The following is a 19,275-nucleotide window of genomic DNA, read 5'->3' as shown; positions in this document are numbered from 1 at the left end:
TTTCAGGCACAAAGTAGGGAATGTTGTTATTATTGTTATCACTGGAAAGCTAAGAGTTCCTCAGCTACAGGGGTCTCTGACAAGTAAAATAGCCTGAAAACAAAAGAAAACTATAGTAGAAAGATGTTAACACTTGCTGCTCTGTTCTTTTCATCAAGACTATGACTCCATTTTTTTCCACATCTTCCTTCCTTTTATTGAAAAAAATTTTAGAAAATGGCAGTTAATAAAAGGCACAAACAAATCAATAGGGATATACTAGTGGAAAACACAATATAAAACTAAAATGCCATTGGCTTCTTTAATTGGTTAAGAGCACAAAATGTAACAGGCAGATCTGTTTCAAACAAATTAAAAAGCTATGTGTTTTTTAAATTCTCCCCAAATCAGATATATACACACCCACAAAAATAGTATGTGAAGGAAAGCTGTCATACACAAGAAGTTGTATCCTGAATTCTTCAAGGAAACACATGTTGAAATAGGAATTAACAGAGTCAGCAACAGATTAATAATTTTTTAAAACTGAGCCTTAATATGCTACATAGCCCAAAGCTATACTATATAAAGTACTGCTAGGCACAAAGGAAAGTCTGTACAGCTTTTAGCAAAACTGCTTTCCCAAAAAAGCAAATTAAAATAATGCAATAGCAGACCACGGAGACTACAGCTAGACATCAGAACTACAACTTCTCATATCTGTGTCAGAAAATCTTATGTATCCAGAATAGACTAAAATTTCAGGACAAAACAGGGACTTTTTTTAACATTTCTTACTTTACCCATTTTAAGTTCTTTTAATCTCCCCCACCCCCCAAACCAGTAATTCAGCAAGATCCAGCAGAAAGGGGGCTACTTTTAGAATTGGCTATTTTATTTTTCTTTCTGTGGCAAGACTGTCATGGAGCCTGGATATTTCAGGCTCATATGCATCCATGACCAGTGTCCCACTGTGGTCAAAAAACTTAGCAATGGACTTGGTGAACTCGGCTTCCCGCTGCTGCTTTGTTCTCCCACTGATGAAGGTCAGCTTCAAGGTGTATTTGTCATCAAACCTAAACATGGGGGCAAAGATAACAAATCAAAATCCAAACACAGAGATTCAACCAGTAACAACACAGCACCAGTGTTTCCAAAGTAAAGTAGTTAGCTGGGCACAGGTGATATAGGGAACACACACATCCTTTAAAAACAAAAACAAAAACCAAACCCCAGGGCTCCTAACTCTTCAAGATTCTAGTTCTGATTCTTAGGTGTTTACATATCCTCCCTGGTTTAATTACTGTGTAACTCCTTTACCTTGTTGTAGACTTTTAAGCCATGTGGACCATCTTCTCTCATCTCTGGACTTTGCATCTACCATGCTAGACAGGTCTTCCTAGAAGACCCTTCTCCCCATTCCACCTGACAAGTTCCTATTTGTTAATACTATACTTGGGCATAAACTTTTCTGGGAAAGCCTCCCAGTCTGGGTCAGATGTGTCTCCTCTGTCTTCCATAGCACCAGCAATCAATATTCAACTCAAATGTTGACCTCCTATCATATGCCAGGTCTAATAATAGGCTCCTATGGTATCAACAAAATTATCTGTTGACATGATGTGTACTTGTGTTCTTCACTAGACTGGGAGTTGGTTTGTTGTGTTTTTTTTTTTCTTTGTTTCTGGTGCTTTAATCAGGATTATCTAGGAGATTCTTAAGCAAAGATTTTTGTCTTGTTTTGTACTCTTAGCTGGTTTTCTAATAAGCAATCAAATTTTTATAAATAAATGAAGAACCCTTGCTTTCAAGGATGCTGTCCAATCCCAGGCTGCCTAGTCCTTGCACTCTGTAATCAACCTAGCTCCAGGTTCTACTCTGATCCCGGGCCAGGGATGCCAACTCCTTTACTAAACGAACTCCAGAGATTCCTTGGCTGTACTTTAAGGTACCCTGAAGGCCACTACTATGTCCATCCATTCAAGAGGGTTTAATGACACCAACTACTGGTAGGCTGACATCCCCCCACCCTGTTTCCATTTATTAGGACATATGCAGTGGATTGTCAAGCTAATATTATCTTTAGATGAAGCAGTTTCTTGAGCCTCTATTTCTGCTTGTTTAAAATGGGAGAACTTCCACCTGCTTTTAGGATTACTGTCAGGATGAAAACAGTGCCTACCATTAACTAGTGCTCAAAAAAATCACAGCTCCTCAATAATTGTTGGTCTAGGCAGTAACTTCCAACTTGGAGAGCTAGTAGTAAAGCTCCTTTAACTATTTTCAACACCTCAAAAGATTTTCTCAAGTTCTGACCAACTGCTGCTAATTATTATCACTGTAATTTTTAGACTTCTGTGCCCAGTTTAATTGGCAGTTACATGGCCTTTGATGGCAGTCCATGATCTGATGAGTTGTGACCTGATACATTTTAGAAATACTCATTAATTCAGATATTTATTGAGCCTACCTATATGTGTCAGGCAGTTTTAGATGGTAAAGATATTCGGCAGTGAACATAATACAAAAGTCTGGCTTTTGGGTCTTTCATTTTAGTGTGTGTGAAGGAACAGACAGTATAAAAAAAATAAGATGTTCTTTTAAATAGGTGGGCAGAAAAGCCTTCACTAAGCAGATGTTTGAGCAGAGCCAAGAAAGGTGAGAGAACAAGCTATCTGGAAAAAGAATGTTCCAGGTAGAAGGTGCAAAAGGCCCTGAGGCAAGAACATGCCTGAAATGTCTAAAGAACAGAAAGGGGGCTAATGTGAACAAAATGAAGTGGGAGATGATGAGAGCCATAGGAGATGAGGGGTATGTTTGCATAGGTGTGTGTGGAGTGCAGGGAACAGTTATGTACGGACTTCCAAGCTATCCTTAGGATTTCGGCGATTTCTTTGAGAGAGTTTTGAGCAAAAGACTGAGTTGATGTGACTTATGTTTCAAAAGGATCACTTTGCTTGCTGTCCTGGGAATAGACTATGGATGGGGAGAGAACTGCAGAAGTCCATTACAACATCATTACAGTAATATAAGTGACAGAGGATGATAGCAGCGGAGATGGTAAATGGTCAGACAATATATTTAGATGGTAGAGCTAACAGGATTTGCTGACTAAAGGACTGAAAAAGAGGAGTCAAAATGACTCCAGAGTTTGGTAAGGACAGCACTGCCATCAATTGAAGTGGGGAAAACTGAGGGAAGAGCAGGTCTGGATGAGAGAGAGATGAGTTACGTTTTGGATATGTTGACTTTGAGATGCCTATTAGGATCTAACATCAGATAGAATGCCAGAATATATTTAGAGTTCAGAGAAGAGGTCAAGGATGAAAATACAAATTTAGAGATTTTCATCACATAGAGAAGAGAGGCCAGAACAAGCCCTGGTGACATTTCAAATGTAAAGAAATGGGAGATGAAGAATCACAAAGGAGATTGAGAAACAGATATTAAGGTAAGAAGAAAATTTGAAGCGTGTGGTATCCGAGATGCCTAGTTAAAAAAAAAAAAAGTATTACAAGGTAAGGGTAATTAGCTGTGTCAAATGCTGCTGACAGGTCAAGTAAGAGGAGAAAAGAGAAGACAAGAACAGATCTAGGCGATAACTCAAGAGGAAAAAGCAGAGAAATGAGGAGACTGTGTGAGGAGCAGAAGGGGAAAGAAAACCTTTTTTTTTCAGTTGGGAGAAATTACAGTATATTTGTATGTCAGAAGGAATGATCCAGCAGAGAGGGAACATCAAGCAAGGGAGAAGGGATAGAATCCAGTGGACCAAGGGAGGGAAGGCCTTAGATAGGTACCTGGAAGGAGGTGAGTAGTGATGGTAGACTTAAGATGGCTTCTATCTTCCCAACAACAAAAACCTGAGAGTAAGATGGGGGAGGAGGCCTAGGAGGTCTGAGAATAGGGAAGATACGAAAGATCCTCCAGGACAGGGACAGAGTAACTAGACTATACAAGTACCATGGAATCTAAGCCAGGAAATGAAGTGGGTTACAGATGCCACTGGCACAGAAGAACTGCTGGGACAAGAGAACTAGAAGGAAATAAATTAGAATAACAGGAAGCAATGGTCAGAGTGGGATACTTAAAACTGAAATTATTGAAGGTAATTTGTTCTGAGTAACTGCAAGGTCTACTAGGGGATGTCTATGAAAATAAGTGTTTAAGACATGATAGGAAACAGGATAATGGAAAGAGAGGGAGTAAAACTGAGAGGCCAAGTTACTAGAATAACCATCTATGTAAATATGGCAATCACCAAGACTTATGAAAGGACAAACATTAGAGAGAGTGCCAATGAGCCAGGAATTATCTTCAAAAAAGTAGGTCTGTTTTTAGCTGCAAGAAAGAGGCATAGAAGTGGCACAGTGTAATAACATGCATTCAAATTGGGGGTTTTAGGGAAGAGGAGGCATTGGAAACTGCAAAGGGGAGACTCATCTCTACTTGTAGTACCAGAGTAATGAAGGCTGTGAGAGAAACATTAGCCACCATTTGCAGTCTGCAGGGGAAATATGTCCTCAGGGGTTATGGTCAGGTTTCACTTAGGGCAAGAAAGAGAAGGGAATGTTCATAGAGAGAGCTAGGTTATAGGGGACTTTGTGGATGGCTGACAATGACTTGGCTGCAGGCAGAGACTAATTAGGAGGCCAAGGCTGCAGCCCAGCCCAGATGAACGTCAATCATTCACAAACTAACACATCTATGCCATGCCAAGCCCTGGGCTGGGTCTGGTTACCAAGGGGTGAGTGAGAAAGTCCTGCGTGGGCTTAGGTTTCTAGTGTATAGTGAATGGTAAAGGAGCTCACACTTTGGAGGAGGGGGCAGGCCCAGGAGGAGACACAGACAGTAAATAATTACAGCTCCATGTAGTAACTAACAGAGGTAAGCATAAAATGCTCTTAAAAATAACTAGGATCGGCCAGACGTGGTGGCTCACGCCTGTAATCCCAGCACTTCGAGGGGCTGAGATGGGAGGATCACTTGAGGTCAGGAGTTCAAGACCAGCCTGCCCAGGATGGTGAAACCTCTGCTAAAAATACAGAAATTAGCCAGGTGTGGTGGTGGGCACCTGTAATCCCAGCTACTCAGGAGGCTGAGGCAGGAGAATTGCTTGAACCCGGGTGGTAAAGGTTACAGTAAGCCCAGATCATGCCACTGCACTCCAGCCTGGGCAAAAAGAATAAAACTCCACATCAAAAAACAAAACAAAACAAAACAAAAACCTAGGACTACCTCATTTAGATAAGGTATGTCAGGGAAGACTTCTTGGAAGTAGGAGTGAGCCAGGTTATAGAAAGATAGCTAAGCCAGATAGAAGAATATGTTTAAAGGCACGGGGTCACTGGGAAACTTGGGCAACTCAGCTTATTGCAAATTCCATAAAATTGCCAGAGTAAGAGAATCTATTTTGAGAGGGGCATAAAAGAAAGCTGGAGACTAGGGGATGAATGCTGATCATATGCTGAAGGAGTTTACACTGTATAATGAACGTGCTGGGAGCAACAAAATCAAAGACTTTTTACAAATAGCTTGTGTCGTCTGCCCATGGCAACTGATAGTCTGTGAAACCTTTCATTGCCATTTTCACATCACATGACCTGGCAGTAGGGACAAGACATCAAAAACAGCCACTGTTAAACTACTAAATCAGTTTGTGAAGTAGGGGAGGGAGAAGACATCAGCAGAAAGCGGGGAACAGAGCAAGAACATTCACATTTCCACTCCACTGACAATATGTCTGTTGGTAAAAATCAGTAGGAAATGTGAAAAAATCAGAACCCTTGTACAGTGCTAGTGAGATTGTAAAATAGGGCAGCCACTTTTGACAACAGTCTGGCAGTTCCTCAAACAAAGACAGTTACCATATGATCTAGTAATTCTTCTCCTAGGTGTATCATCCAAGAGAAATGAAAATATGTCTACTTAAAAACCTGTACACAAATATGTATAGCAACATTATTCATAATAGCCAAAAAGTAAAAACAATCAAATGTCTGTCAACTGACAAATGGATAAGCAAACTAGTGGAATATCCATGCAATGGAATATATATATATATATATATATACTTTGTTTTTGAGATGGAGTTTCATTCTTGTTGTCCAGGCTGAAGTGCAACGGTGTGATCCTCGTTCACTGCAACCTCCACCTCCTGGGTTCAAGCGATTATCCTGCCTCAGCCTCCCGAGTAGCTCAGATTATAGGCATGTGTCACCACACTTGGCTAATTTTGTATTTTTTAGTAGAGACAGGGTTTCTCCATGTTAGTCAGGCTGGTCTTGAACTCCTGACTTCAGGTGATCCGCCCACCTTGGCCTCCCAAAGTGCTGGGATTACAGGCATGAGCCACTGTGCCCGGCCCATGCAACGGAATATTATTTGACCACAGAAAGGAGTGAAGTATTGATACATGCTACAACATGAATGAACCTTGAAAACATGTCACTAAGTGAAAGAAGCCAGTTATAAAAGACTACATATTGTATGATTCCATTCATACAAAATGTCCATAAAAGAGAACAGAGAAAGTAGACTGGTGGTTGCCCAGGGCTCGAGGAAGTGGGAGGACAGTGAAGGGATTAACTAGAGTACAGAGTTTTTTTTTCTTGAGGTGATGAAAATGCTCTAAAATTGACTGTCATAATGGTTGCAAATTATCTGTAAATACACTAGAAACTTTTGAACTATACACTTCAAATGGGTGAACTGTATGATAGGTGAATTAAATAATTGTTAAAAAATATAAAAGTCAGAATAAAAATAAAATTAAAATGCCACTAGGTTTTAGAATTCTGCAACTCTGCTTCAGTGGCCTAGTAGAGAATGCAGATTATGATGGCTGAGGCCAAAGGGCAGCTAGGAGCCCTGTCAGGAGATAAGCAAGAACTCTGCTACCCTTCCTCATAGATGCCTCTACAAGTTGACAATGAGAGAATCTGTATGGCACAGTTGCTACATTTAACTTCATATGTAAATAACTGTACTTATAATTTGTGGGGCTACTATGCACTAGTTAAGTATAACATGTTTTAAGATAGTGACTACGAGTATTAATTCTGGTTTCAAACTTGGGCTGGAATTCCTGCTCTACCACTTTTGGGCTATATGATACTGGAAGAATTGATTTAACCTTTGGGCCTGTATTCTTATCTATAAAGTGGGTGTTCTGAAACTTAAATGAGACAATGCATTTTGCAGAATACCTAACATACAGTAATCAATAAACATTTGCTATTATTATAATTGGCGTTTCATCTTCCCAGCAACTCTAGGTGTCATTTTTGACCCCACTAAAGCTCAGACAATTTATATGATTTATCCAAAGTTATACAGCTAAAAAGAAACTGAACTGGAACATGAACCTAGTTCTTGGTACCTACAAAACACATGTGCGTCAGCTGCACAAAGTTATACCTAACACTACTCAGAAACAGACTCTAGATTGTGCTTTTTTTGAGTTGCCCAGTGCACTGCTTCAGAGATTCTTGATTGTACTCATGAAGAGAAGACAGGATCATAAAAGATACAGAAGCTAATGGAGTTCTTCAAAGATAACTGATCTCCCATCTTTGGCCTTTATAGTTTTGTACTCTTAATCGTCTCTGTTAACTGGCTACAGAAAAAAGAATCATTCTTCATTCTTGCACAGTTTATCCTCAGAGTATTTCTGTGATAATGCAATCTCAGAACTACAGGGCTAGGACAAATGTTCCAGATCGTTCATACTCCTTTCTTCATTTTATATGACTAGCCCTATGATTCACATAGAGTAGGCACATAACAGTCTTCTGTATAATGATGATATGCCAGGGCAAATCCAACACCAGGATTTAAAAATCTGTAAGGATAGTCATACCTTTTAAGACTGGAGGACAGCTGCCAAATATCATCAGGATCCATTCCTGTAGGATCTTTCCTGTGGGCCACGAGAAAGATGCTCTTCTCTTTATATGAGGTATAAATGGTCAGAATCCCCATCATCACAAAATAGGTTCAAATAAAGTTAAGGGGAAAATACCCAAACATAAAAGAGAAGAAACACAAATTGACAAGCAAGAGGTATAAAAACTTTCATAATGATAGTCCTAAAGAAGATAGCTTTGTCTTGCTACAAAAACACTGAAAACTTAGCTATTTCATTTTCATCCTTATGTTTATACATCAAGAGAAGTAAGGCTCTCTCTGGTTAATTCTGCAAACATCTCAAAAAGAAAGAAGAGAAAAAGTTACAGAGCATAAACTAGCTTTCATCTTTATGTTCAAAGACATGTATAAGAAGATACCTAGTTTGTCAAGACTTTGTTATAACAGTGCTTATTTCTTTATTAAAAAAAAATACAACTAATAGTCTTAGTGGACTTGACCACATTCAACTGCTTTCAAAGATCATCAGAAGAAAAGAAAAGTGACCCAAATAGTTAACTATAAGAGATTATGTCAAATAATACTACGATTACTTCCCGTATACATATAGACTTATTATATTGTTTTTGACAGGATTAAGTATCATATATGAACACTTATAGTTTGCCAAAAACCGGCATAAGATCTTTGTGTATAGTGTGCCATTTAAATTTCATAAACAAGGCTGGGCACGATGGCTCACACCTATAATACCAGCACTTTGGGAGGCAGAGGCAGGCTGATTGTTTGAGGCCTGGAGTTTGAGACCAGCCTGACCAACATGGTGAAATCGCATTTCTACTAAAAATACAAAAATTAAGGCCAGGAGTGGTGGCTCACATCTGTAATCCCAGCACTTTGGGAGGCTGAGATGGGCAGATCACTTGAAGTCAGGAGTTCAAAAACAGCCTAGCCAACATGGTGAAACCCCATGTCTCTACTAAAAATACAAAAATTAGCCAGCTGTAGTGGTACATGCCTGTAGTTCCAGCTGCTCGGGAGGCTGAGGCACGAGAATGGCTTGAACCCAGGAGGCAGAGGTTGTAGTGAGCGGAGATCACGCCACTGCACTCCAGCCTGTGTGACAGAGCGAGACTCTGTCTCAAAAAAAAAAAAAAAAAAGTAGCTGGATGTGGTGGTGCAGGCCTGTAATCCCAGCTACTCAGGTAGCTGAGGCAGAAGAATTGTTTGAACCCAGGAGGCGGAGGCTGTAGTGAGCCAAGATCGCAACTCTGCACTTCAGCCTGGGCGACAGAGTAAGACCCTGTCTCAAAAAATTAAAATAAAAATAAATGTCATAAACAGTGCTTGCTTTGGTAGCACATATCTTGGCCCTCAATCAGTATAATAATAACAAACTACTTTCTTCCCCAAGTCAGTATCCTTACCTCTAAAATTGGGATAATACTGACATTTTAGGATTATCATGAGATTTAGAGATGAAGGATACATGTAGTCTAGGATACAGAAGACACTTTTTTTTTTGAGACAGGGTCTCACTCTGTAACCCAGGCTAGAGTGCAGTGGCAAAATCTCAGCTCACTGCAGCCTCAACATCCCAGGCTCAAGTGATCCTCCCATCTCAGCTTCCTGAGTAGCTAGGATTACAGGTGTGCACCACCATGCTCAGCTAATTATTTTTTATTTAATTTAATTTATTTATTTATTCTGAGACAGAGTCTTGCTCTATCGCCCAGGCTGGAGTGCAGTAGCGGATCTCGGCTCACCGCAACCTCTGCCTCCTGGATTCAATCAATTCCTGTGCCTCAGTCTCCCAAGTATCTGGGACCATAGAGATGCACCACCACGCCCAGATAATTTTTGTATTTTTGGTAGAGACAGGGTTTCTCAGGCTGGCCTTGAACTCCTGGGCTCAAGTGATTTGCCCACCTTGGCCTCTCACAAAGTGTTGGGATTACAGGCATGAGCCACAACGCCCAGCAACAGAAGACATTTATAATGGTAGTCACTACTATTATAAATAAAACTGACATGACTAAAAATCAGACCTTGTTTTATTCAACAAATATAACCAAACAAATGAATTACTATCAAGGTATTTCTCTTGGGAAGCCAGATGTTTGTAATAATGTTGCTATCATTTTCAAACCTCTTTGGAATTCCCCTGGGAATTCCCCTGACTCTAGAACCTATGGCATATTCTTCCTTTGAACTGCCTTAATAGTGAAAAATTCATACTGGGATGATTAATCTGACTGAAAGAAGTCAAGGATCACCTGGTGCCACTTCTGGGGGCTATGATTTGGGATTCAATTTGGATAATACAATTTTTAACTAAGATCTGCTTTATTAGAGGTTTGCTAACTGCCTCTGAAGATAAATCCCCAACACTAAGTTTTAAAACATATTTCAGGCTGGCTGGGCACAGTGGCTCATGCCTGTAATTCCAGCACTTTGGGAGGACTGCTTGAGCCCAGGAGTTTGAGACCAGCCTGGGCAACGCAGTGGGACCCAGTCTCTATAAAAAATATAAAAATTAGGCAGACAAGGTGGCATGTGCCTGTCTATTCAGAAGGCTGAGGTGGGAGGACTGCTTGAGCCAGGAGATTATGGCTGCAGTGAGTCATGATCGCACCACTGTACTTCAGCCTGGGTGACAGGGTAAAACCCTGTCTCAGGAAAAAAAAAAAAAAAAAAGAAAATTCAGGTAGTGTAACATTGTTTAAAAAAGTAAACTGCCAGCCAGGTACAGTGGCTCACACCTGTAATACCAGAACTTTGGGAGGCAGAGGCGGGTGGATCACGAGGTCAAGAGTTAGAGACTAGCCTGGCCAACATGGTGAAACCCCATCTCTACTAAAGATTTAAAAAATTAGCCAGGTGTAGTGGTGCACACCTGTAATCCCAGCTACTTGGGAGGCTGAGGCAGGAGAATTGCCTGGACCTGGGAGGCGGAGGTGGCAGTCAGCCAAAATTGCATCACTATACTCCAGCCTGGGTGACAGGGTGAGACTCTGTCTCCAAAAAAAAAGTAAACTGCCTGCCAAAATTAACTGTTTTAATAGTGATATATAATTAAGTTCTTTATATTCAACTTCTTGAGAAAAAAACCAAGCTGTGTAGGCAACAACCACGATCTTACATTTATCATAAAAATGAGGGGAAAGGAAACGATTATATATCAAATATAACATAAAATCTCTCATTTAATCTTTATGATAATTCTGAATGCTACTCATATTTATAAATGAGTGGTATTCAAATAATCCAAAAATAAGTAAATTTTCATTAGCACAAGATCACAAATACCTTGGATTTCAAACCCACATTCTCTAGTTCCAGAATAAGTTCTTAATTTCACTGTAATACAAACCACACTTATAATATCCTAAAATGAGTGGCTTGAAGCAGCCAGGTCTAGTGGGAAAAGTTCGGAGTTAGAAATGAGAAGAGCTGGGTTCAGTGTTACTATGTGTTGTGCTATTAAGTGCTCATATTAGGATAATGACCTCTACATTAATAACAAAAATGAATTACGATAAAATAACCATACTAAACATAAAATATCAATGACAGTTACTATATAAACTGATAGATGTTTACTATATAAACATCACAGCTCATAATGTTAAATTCTAACATTAGCAAGCCCGGTTATGAAAGTCTGTTTTGTTTTTTGTAGGAAGAAGTATCAGCAGATTTTTAAAAATGGTCACTAGGAAGCAAACCTGAGCACAAGTAAAGGATATGATATGACGCACAAAGCCAAAACGGGTTTGGACTCTGGAAAGGGGTGCATATAATCCCAAATCAAAGCCACTATGGCAAAGAAACAGGAGATTGTACAGATGGTGAGGCGACCGTCAATTAGACCAAAATTCTCCACATATTTGTATTTTTCCAGAAGTACCTAGCGAGGAAAAGAAGGAATCAGGCTAATAGGAATACTTCCTTCCCAGTTCCTGCTTTTCTTCTTGATTTCCATGATAAAAGAATCATATGAATAAGACTCAAGCCTTCTTTAAAGATCAAGAGAAAAAGTTCATCAACCCCTCATATAAAAACTTAAAACTCCTCAACTTTTCCCACAGCTAAAATGTTCTTTTCCTTTTAAAATGGAGAGATGACTAATCATGTATGAATGTCCTATCTTCTCTTAAGGCTAATGAATGTCCTATCTTCTCTCAAGGCTTCTTCTCTTCTAGGCTAATGAATCTCAGGAACAAAAAATTACCAGCTTTCTTGAGAGAGTCAACATTTATATTTCGACACATTTCCTCTGACTTTTTCTGTGAGAAATTTTAGAAACTGCTTTCTGACTCAATTTCTAACACTGAAAACTTCACTCCAAGTTACAAAAGGAAAAGATCTTCCAGGAGAGATGGCCATCAGTTGTATAGGGGGTTGTATATACTAATCAACCCCTCCTCAAGGAAGTACCTTTTTGGCAGAGTCATCCAAAGAGTTTTTCACTGCTGATCCATCCCACTTGTCAATTTTTACAGGCTTATCGTCTATCTTCCACTGTAAAACAAACAGAAAAGTTGTGCATCTAGAAATCTGGCATCTTAGCAAAAGTAAACGAACCAGTTTCTTAAGAGCATCCCTCATGCATACATAATATTTACTCTTTGTCTTCTGATGTTGCAGAACTAAAAGACAAAACAGAAGTCTTGTCTATTCTGGGCACACTCCTATGGAGTAGCCCTGCAAGAAGCAGTTAAAAAAAAAAAGACCAAACAATTAAAAATCAGGTTGAAGGAGACTAGGTCACTAGAGTCAGGTAGTACTCGTGATATTGAGGTTGCCAGTCTCCATACAGAGAATACAAAAACGAGTCCAGAACCAGAACACGAATATGGGCTGCAGAGACTGTAAGTGTAAACCTGCATCTCCCACCTTCATTTTATCCAAATGTGAGTATAGAAAATTACTCTATTTGTTCATTCTTTAGAAAATACAGATACATGAATTTACAGACACTAACAAAATAGGGAGGATCTCCTTTAATATCACTTTGTCAGCTAACAACTTTTATTATTTTACCAGCATGTCTTAACTTTAAGATAGCAATTCCAGTATAGACTGTTGGAAACAATGCTAATTTTCAATTACAAATCTAGTCTCAGACACAGTCCCATCAGGAACTGTGTGGACAAACTCTGCTTCTATTTCCCTTATCTACAGAGGTTTAGAAAGTTTCCCAAACACTGCTATTCAGAGGCAAATAATTCTTACTCACTGCTCATGTAAAAGTTCAAAATGTTACAGCACCTACGAACGGAATTTAGCACCCTGAATTCAACCTCCCACTTCTGGGAATTTTTCTGTAACTGAATACATGTGAAATGATATACAAGCCTACGTGCTGCAGCATTGTTTGTAACAGTGAAAAGCTAAAGTAACTCAAGTGCTCATTTATAAGGGGATTGGTTAAACAAGCTACAGTACATCCAGATATCTTATCAGGGTAGAGAAATATGGGGAGGAGTAAGACTTCTCTATGTGTGCCTTTAAAATGCTTCAACCATGTGAATGTATTACACAGCAAAAAATTTTCTCAAATCCAAGTATTTAAGTGAATGTAGCTTAAGAGGAACAGGGTGCTACAAATAATCTGATAAACCTGTTTTTTTGTAGATCATTAATGGCCAACTCTTAATTTTTTAGATCAAGTGAACAAATATTATATTCCATAAAGATTACAAACCAGCAAGCAATCCGAAATTCATTTGGATTAAGAATGGATTACTTTACTGAAAGACAGGGAATGCCATATTTATCTTTCTGATTGAGCACAAGTACAGAGATACTGCCTATAAGAAATAAAGAGATGGCAGTGGTGAGTACCTGCTGTCCCAGATACTTGGGAGGCTGAGGTGGGAGAATAGCTTGAGCCCAGGAGTTCGAGTCCAGCCTGGGCAATATAGTGAAAGCATGTCTCTAAAAATAAATAAATAAATAAATAATAATAAAAGGGAGAGATGGGATAAAAAATAATTGCAAAGATTTTAAACAACTGTAGAAATGTAATTCATCAACCTTAATTTTTTTTTTTTTTTTTACTGTGGTTCTATATATTATTATACAAAAGAGAAAACCCGTTCTGTGAAGTTTGTTGGGAGAAATAACATAAGCTAAAAATAGCCATACTTAAACTGATTAAAAGTCAATCAAGTTTTTTTTCCCTTTTGTGCCTTATAAAAGCAAAAAGTTTTGAGAAAATTACTCATGGCAGCATGCTGTAATATTGACTGCCATAGACTGCCAGCCTACAAATCAAACATGACATCTAATTTTAAAGATACAAACTGAACAAAAAAGAAATTAGCAGGCTTTCCAGCTAGATAGCTTATTTACACTGTCAAGTAAATCTCACTTTGAAGACAAACAAAAGAACCAACTTGTGGAGCTAAACTCACAATAGAATTTGAATTATTTGTGAAATAAAGTCATTTAAAAATTATGGGTCATTCAAAAACAGGAAAATCATATTCTCAGAGACCTAGCCACATTTCACTGCCTGCACTGCACCACAGAAAAGAAACTTGCCTTTATAAGACAGAGGATAACGTGTTAGCAATTTAGGGAAAGAAAATGCAGAAGCAGCCATTACAATGTATTGAAATAGCCTCAGCTCTAACTTCACTGCCTGGTACTTAGAAGCAATCTTCAGTAAGTGGAACAGAAACATTTCCAGTGAATTATATGAAATCACAAGAAAGGTGACCTCACAGTAACACAGCCCATTTCAAAGCAAGTAGTATCTCTGCTACAGTACAGAGAACCATTTGGAAAAAGGGGAGCTGCTATTAGGTGCTTATTTTTCTGATTTTTACTTCTCATCATGCTCATGTTCTCTCTACTACTATCTGGTATTTTAGAAGCTATCTTTTTTTTGGCCTTATTTTTGTCTTCCTCAACACTAAGCACAAAATTGCTTTCCTTTTGTAATAATAAAAAGAGAAAGCATAGGTTAGTTTCTTCTACGTGGGATCTCACAGGATGAATTACAAAGAAGAGCAGTGTGTAGAAATAAATGAACCTGGGTCTGAGACTGCCATCTTTAGCAAGGCTTGTTTGCAAGGTTGGCCCTTGGCAGGCATCTGACAAACTGGCTGATAAACAGTTTCCTACACTGATATAAATACATTCCCTCAGTGATAAGAGTGGCTCACTGTGCCTCAACTGTCTGTATAAGTGATGTGATTTATGTTGAACACCGTTCCTTCTGGAAATCTAGAGAAACTTATTCTGTATGTTGCCAGTATCTAAAATTTCAAGATGATATCCCTTACACAGGTCAATTTTCACTCACTGTAAAACTGTAGACACTCATATTTTTATTGCAGCACTAAGCAGACCCTCAATCCAGAAACCAATGTCCTTCAGATTAGAAAACTAGAGTTCAAAGATGTTAAGTGCCACACATCTAGTAAATGACAAGTCAACAAAATTCTTTAGGGCTACAGGACAAATACATGGCTCATTATCAAACCGTCTCTTCTGGTCAGGTGCGGTGGCTCACGCCTGCCATTCCAGCACTTTGGGAGGCCGAGGCGGGTGGATCAAGAAACAAGGTCAGGAGTTCAAAACCAATCTGGCCAACATAGTGAAATCCCGTCTGTACTAAAAATACAAAAAATTAGCCGGGTATGGTGGTGTGTACCTGTATCCCAGCTGAGGCAGGAAAATCGACTGAACCCGGGAGGCAGAGGTTGCAGGGAGCCGAGATCATGCCATTGCACTCCAGCCCGGGCAACAGTGCAAGACTCCATCTCAAAAAACAAAGAAAGAAAACAAAAACCTAAAAAACTCATCTCTTCTTCAGTGACAAACTTATTTTTACTTGCCTTAATCCCTGAATTCAATCCCAAGGCAGACTGTGGCCTTATTCTCAAAGGTGTACTGTACCTCCAATCACAAGCTGACTGGATTTTGGTCAGGCGTGGTGGCTCACACCTATAACCCCAGCACTTTGGGAGGTGGAGGCAGGTGGATCATTTGAGGTCAGGAGTTCCAGACCAGTCTGGCCAACATTGTGAAACCCCGTCTCTCCTAAAAGTACAAAACTTAGCCAGGTGTGGTGGTGCACACCTGTAATCCTAGCTAGGCAGGAGAAGTGCTTGAACCTGGGAGGTGAAGGTTGCAGGGAGCCAAGATGGCGCCACTGCACTCCAGCCTGGGTGACAGAGGAAGACCCTGTCTCAAAACCAAAAAACAAAAAAAAATCAAGCTGACTGAATTTAGACTAAATACAAATGTATATAGGCAAATGCTTTTTTTTTCCTTACCCAACAAGGTGAGTTGTTATTATCCAAGGGAGAATGGAGTCAGGCTACTTGCATTCTTATCCTCACTTTTCCACTTAATACTGGAAGGCATTGGGCAAATAATTTAACCTCTCTAAAGCCTTATTAGTTTGCTCAATTGTAAAATGAAGATGGCGAAAGTGCCTATTTCACAGGTTGGTATGAGAAATAAAAAGTATAATTACAAAACACAGCACAGTGCACAGTGCCTGGTACCTAGCAAGCACTTAATAAAAATTAGCTATTGCTGTCGCTATTAATTATATGAAAGTATATAACACACTGCATCATGGTTACCTGACTGTATGTATTATCTCCCTCATTAGGTAACAGGGACTACACACTTTCGTATTCTCAGAGACTGGAATACAATATACTGTCAATAGCTTTTTTAATTTTTTTAAATGTCTAAAGCCTTATAAAGAAAAAAAGGGAAGAAAGAGATTTCTAAAATGTTACTCTGCAGTTTAAGTTTAGCAAATGTAGACACGGTCAGAATGATCTCACTTGGTTCTTATTCACAGAATTTCTTCAAGGGATGGAGGGCAGACAGAAGGTATAAATATAGCCACCATTTCCTCAATGCCTAACATGTGCATAATCCCCACAATAACCCTACAAGGTAAGAACAGTTAAAATCCTCCTTTTACAGATAATACTAGGGGTTTAAAAAACTTGCCAAAGGTGAAAGGTAGAAAGTGGTAAAGCCAGGACTCAATCAGGTTTTTATGACTTCAAAACTTATGCTCTCTCACTATTCTACAATGCCTTCCCATGAAGTGCAAGGAAAGAAATTATTAGCCATCAAAAACACAAAAGAACAGGAAGCAAAGAGATCCCTGAAGTGATAGCTATACAATTTATCTTGATTCCTAACAAGCTCTAGTTAATAACATTTAAGAAACCTAAAAAAAAAAAAAAAATTTTAATCTTGAATAGGACCACAAAACCCACAGGGTATCAAAAATGTTGAACCTCCCCCCTCAATTTAAAACCAACTGCAATTTGGCTGAAAACAGAGCTCAAAAGTACTATTTTAAAGAAATTAGTCCCCTACACCACCCACTGAAGAGATAAAGACAACTGTTTGTTTGTTTGTTTGTTTGTTTGTTTGTAGACAGAGTCTTGCTCTGTCGCCTAGGCTGGTGGAGTGCAGTGGTGTGATCTTGACTCACTGCAACCTCCGCCTCCTGGGTTCAAGAAATTCTCAACCTCAGCCTCCTGAGTAGCTGGGATTATAGGCATGTGTCATCACACCTGGCTAATTTTTGTATTTTTTAATAGAGTTGGGGTTTCACGATGTTGGCCAGGCTAGTCTCGAACTCCTGGCCTCAAGTGATCCACCTACCTCAGCCTCCAAAGTGCCACCACATTCGGCCAAGATAAAGACAACTTTTATCAAACTAACGTACCTGATGCCAGAGCTGGCTGGCTAACCAGTTCAAAGAAAATAGGCATTTGATGGCTTTAATAGAACATTACAAAGACTCATTTCAGTTATGTTTCTCCACTGCACATTTGAATAATAAAAAGTTCTACAAACACATTTCACTGCAGGTATGGCATCATGAACGCCGTAAGTGCTTAGGAAGGATGTTAAACACAACTCAGGTTTGAAGGCTATGTAGTCAGTGCAGGAAGGTATTTTCCAAATTAAGTCATTTGGGGGAATACAGCCTTCTGTTCCCCATGCATCACCAGACTTAAAGAGATAGGGTGGGATCAAAAAAAGGACAAAATAGGCCAGGTGCAGTGGCTCATGCTTATAACTTCAGCACTTTGGGAGGCTAAGATGTAAAGATCACTTGAATTCAGGAGTCTGAGACCAGCCTGGGCAACATAGCAAGAACCCACCTCTACAAAAAAATTTAGTATAAAAAATTAGCCGGGCGTGGTGGTGCCCATCTAGAGCCCCAACTACTTGGGAGACTGAGGCAGGAGGATGGCTTAAGTCCGAGAGGTCTAGGCTGCAGTAAGCCATGATTGTGCCACTGCACTCCAGCCAGGACAAGAGTGAGACTCTATCTCAAAAAAAAAAAAACAAACGGACAAAATCCTTGGTCATTAGGATATGTCCAGCAAAACAAATGTTTTGAGTATGACATAACAACATGAATACCTTCAATTTTAATAACAGAAGTTATTAATCACTAAAAACAGAAGTTATGCGTGATATAAAAGACCTCAGTGAATTGCTTCATAAAGTTCCTTAGCCTGACAATAAGACTCAAGGGATCCCTCAGTTCACACTAGAGAGATGAAGAATTACCAGGGATGAGAGTGGTGTCAATGGTGACCATGTTCTGAATTAGACAGAACTGACATGGCTCTAAGAAAAATAAACTTTTTCTCTCCTTTATCCCAGTTTAGAAAGTAGACAGAAGCTGCAATGGGGGAAAGTAGTAGGAGATGAGGCATCCGAGAGAAACCATTTCCTAGTTATTAGGCTAAAGAACTTGAATTTTATTCTAAAGCAGGCAATGGAGAGAATTTTAAGCAAGAGAATAACAATCAAATTTAAGTTGTTTTTTTTTTTCTTAAGTCACTTTAGTGGCAACCTGGCAGATATCTGGAGAGGAGTAACACTGGAGATAGAGATGCAGATGGGGCCTGATGTAAGTGCAGAGCCTCATCGCTCAATAAAGCAGCAGCAGGGGGATTGAAAGGGAGTATTTCTGAGGTAGAATTGGCAGGACTTAGTAACAGACTAGTTATAAGGAACATGAAAGAGAAGAGAGAGAGAGAGAGATGACTACCTGCTAGAATTAGGGCTTGGATGACTTGTTTGAGCCATCATGTCATTTTCCAAGAGAAGGAATACAGGAGGGAAGAGGATAAATACCCATTTGCATATGTGGAGTTCTAAACTAAAATAAGAAGGTAATAAAAAACTAATGGCAAACTCAGAAGCTGAGATTACAATTTCAGTTGGAAATATATATGTACCCATACCCACCCCCATATTTAGCAAGAAAAGAAAATGTTCAGTTTGGGGAGAAAATGAGGTCTATCTGAAGAATGTGCACTGTCATCTAATTTAGATCCCAATTCAGCAAAAACATGATATCTCAAAGAGATTATGCTCTTAGCAACACACTGAAGCTTCAATTTCAATCTA

The 19,275-nt window shown here is 39.3% G+C and overlaps 1 protein-coding gene across 2 annotated transcripts in view; it reads right to left on the bottom strand.

Annotated features, from left to right (window-relative positions):
- Positions 1-276: 276 nt before the first annotated feature.
- SPCS2 (signal peptidase complex subunit 2) overlaps positions 277-19,275 on the bottom strand; it is a 28,323-nt gene continuing 9,324 nt past the window's right edge. Inside the window, exons 2-6 of one of the 2 annotated variants that reach the window (XM_064365293.1) lie at positions 13,696-13,788; positions 12,286-12,369; positions 11,596-11,755; positions 7,838-7,973; positions 277-1,055 (exon numbers count right to left, since the gene is read on the bottom strand). In XM_064365293.1, the coding sequence (XP_064221363.1) occupies positions 869-1,055; positions 7,838-7,973; positions 11,596-11,755; positions 12,286-12,369; positions 13,696-13,788 (660 nt within the window). In that variant the 3' untranslated portion in view covers positions 277-868. The remainder of the gene's footprint in view (positions 1,056-7,837; positions 7,974-11,595; positions 11,756-12,285; positions 12,370-13,695; positions 13,789-19,275) is intronic. The other variant, XM_064365294.1, reaches the window with a different exon arrangement.

Source organism: Aotus nancymaae, unplaced genomic scaffold, assembly GCF_030222135.1.
Source record: "Aotus nancymaae isolate 86718 unplaced genomic scaffold, 86718_ANA_hifiasm-v0.15.2.pri h1tg000059l, whole genome shotgun sequence".
In the NCBI taxonomy this organism is placed as follows: domain Eukaryota; kingdom Metazoa; phylum Chordata; class Mammalia; order Primates; family Aotidae; genus Aotus; species Aotus nancymaae.
The sequence above is the reverse complement of the archived record's forward strand: the minus strand, read 5'-3'. Positions and strand labels throughout refer to the sequence as shown.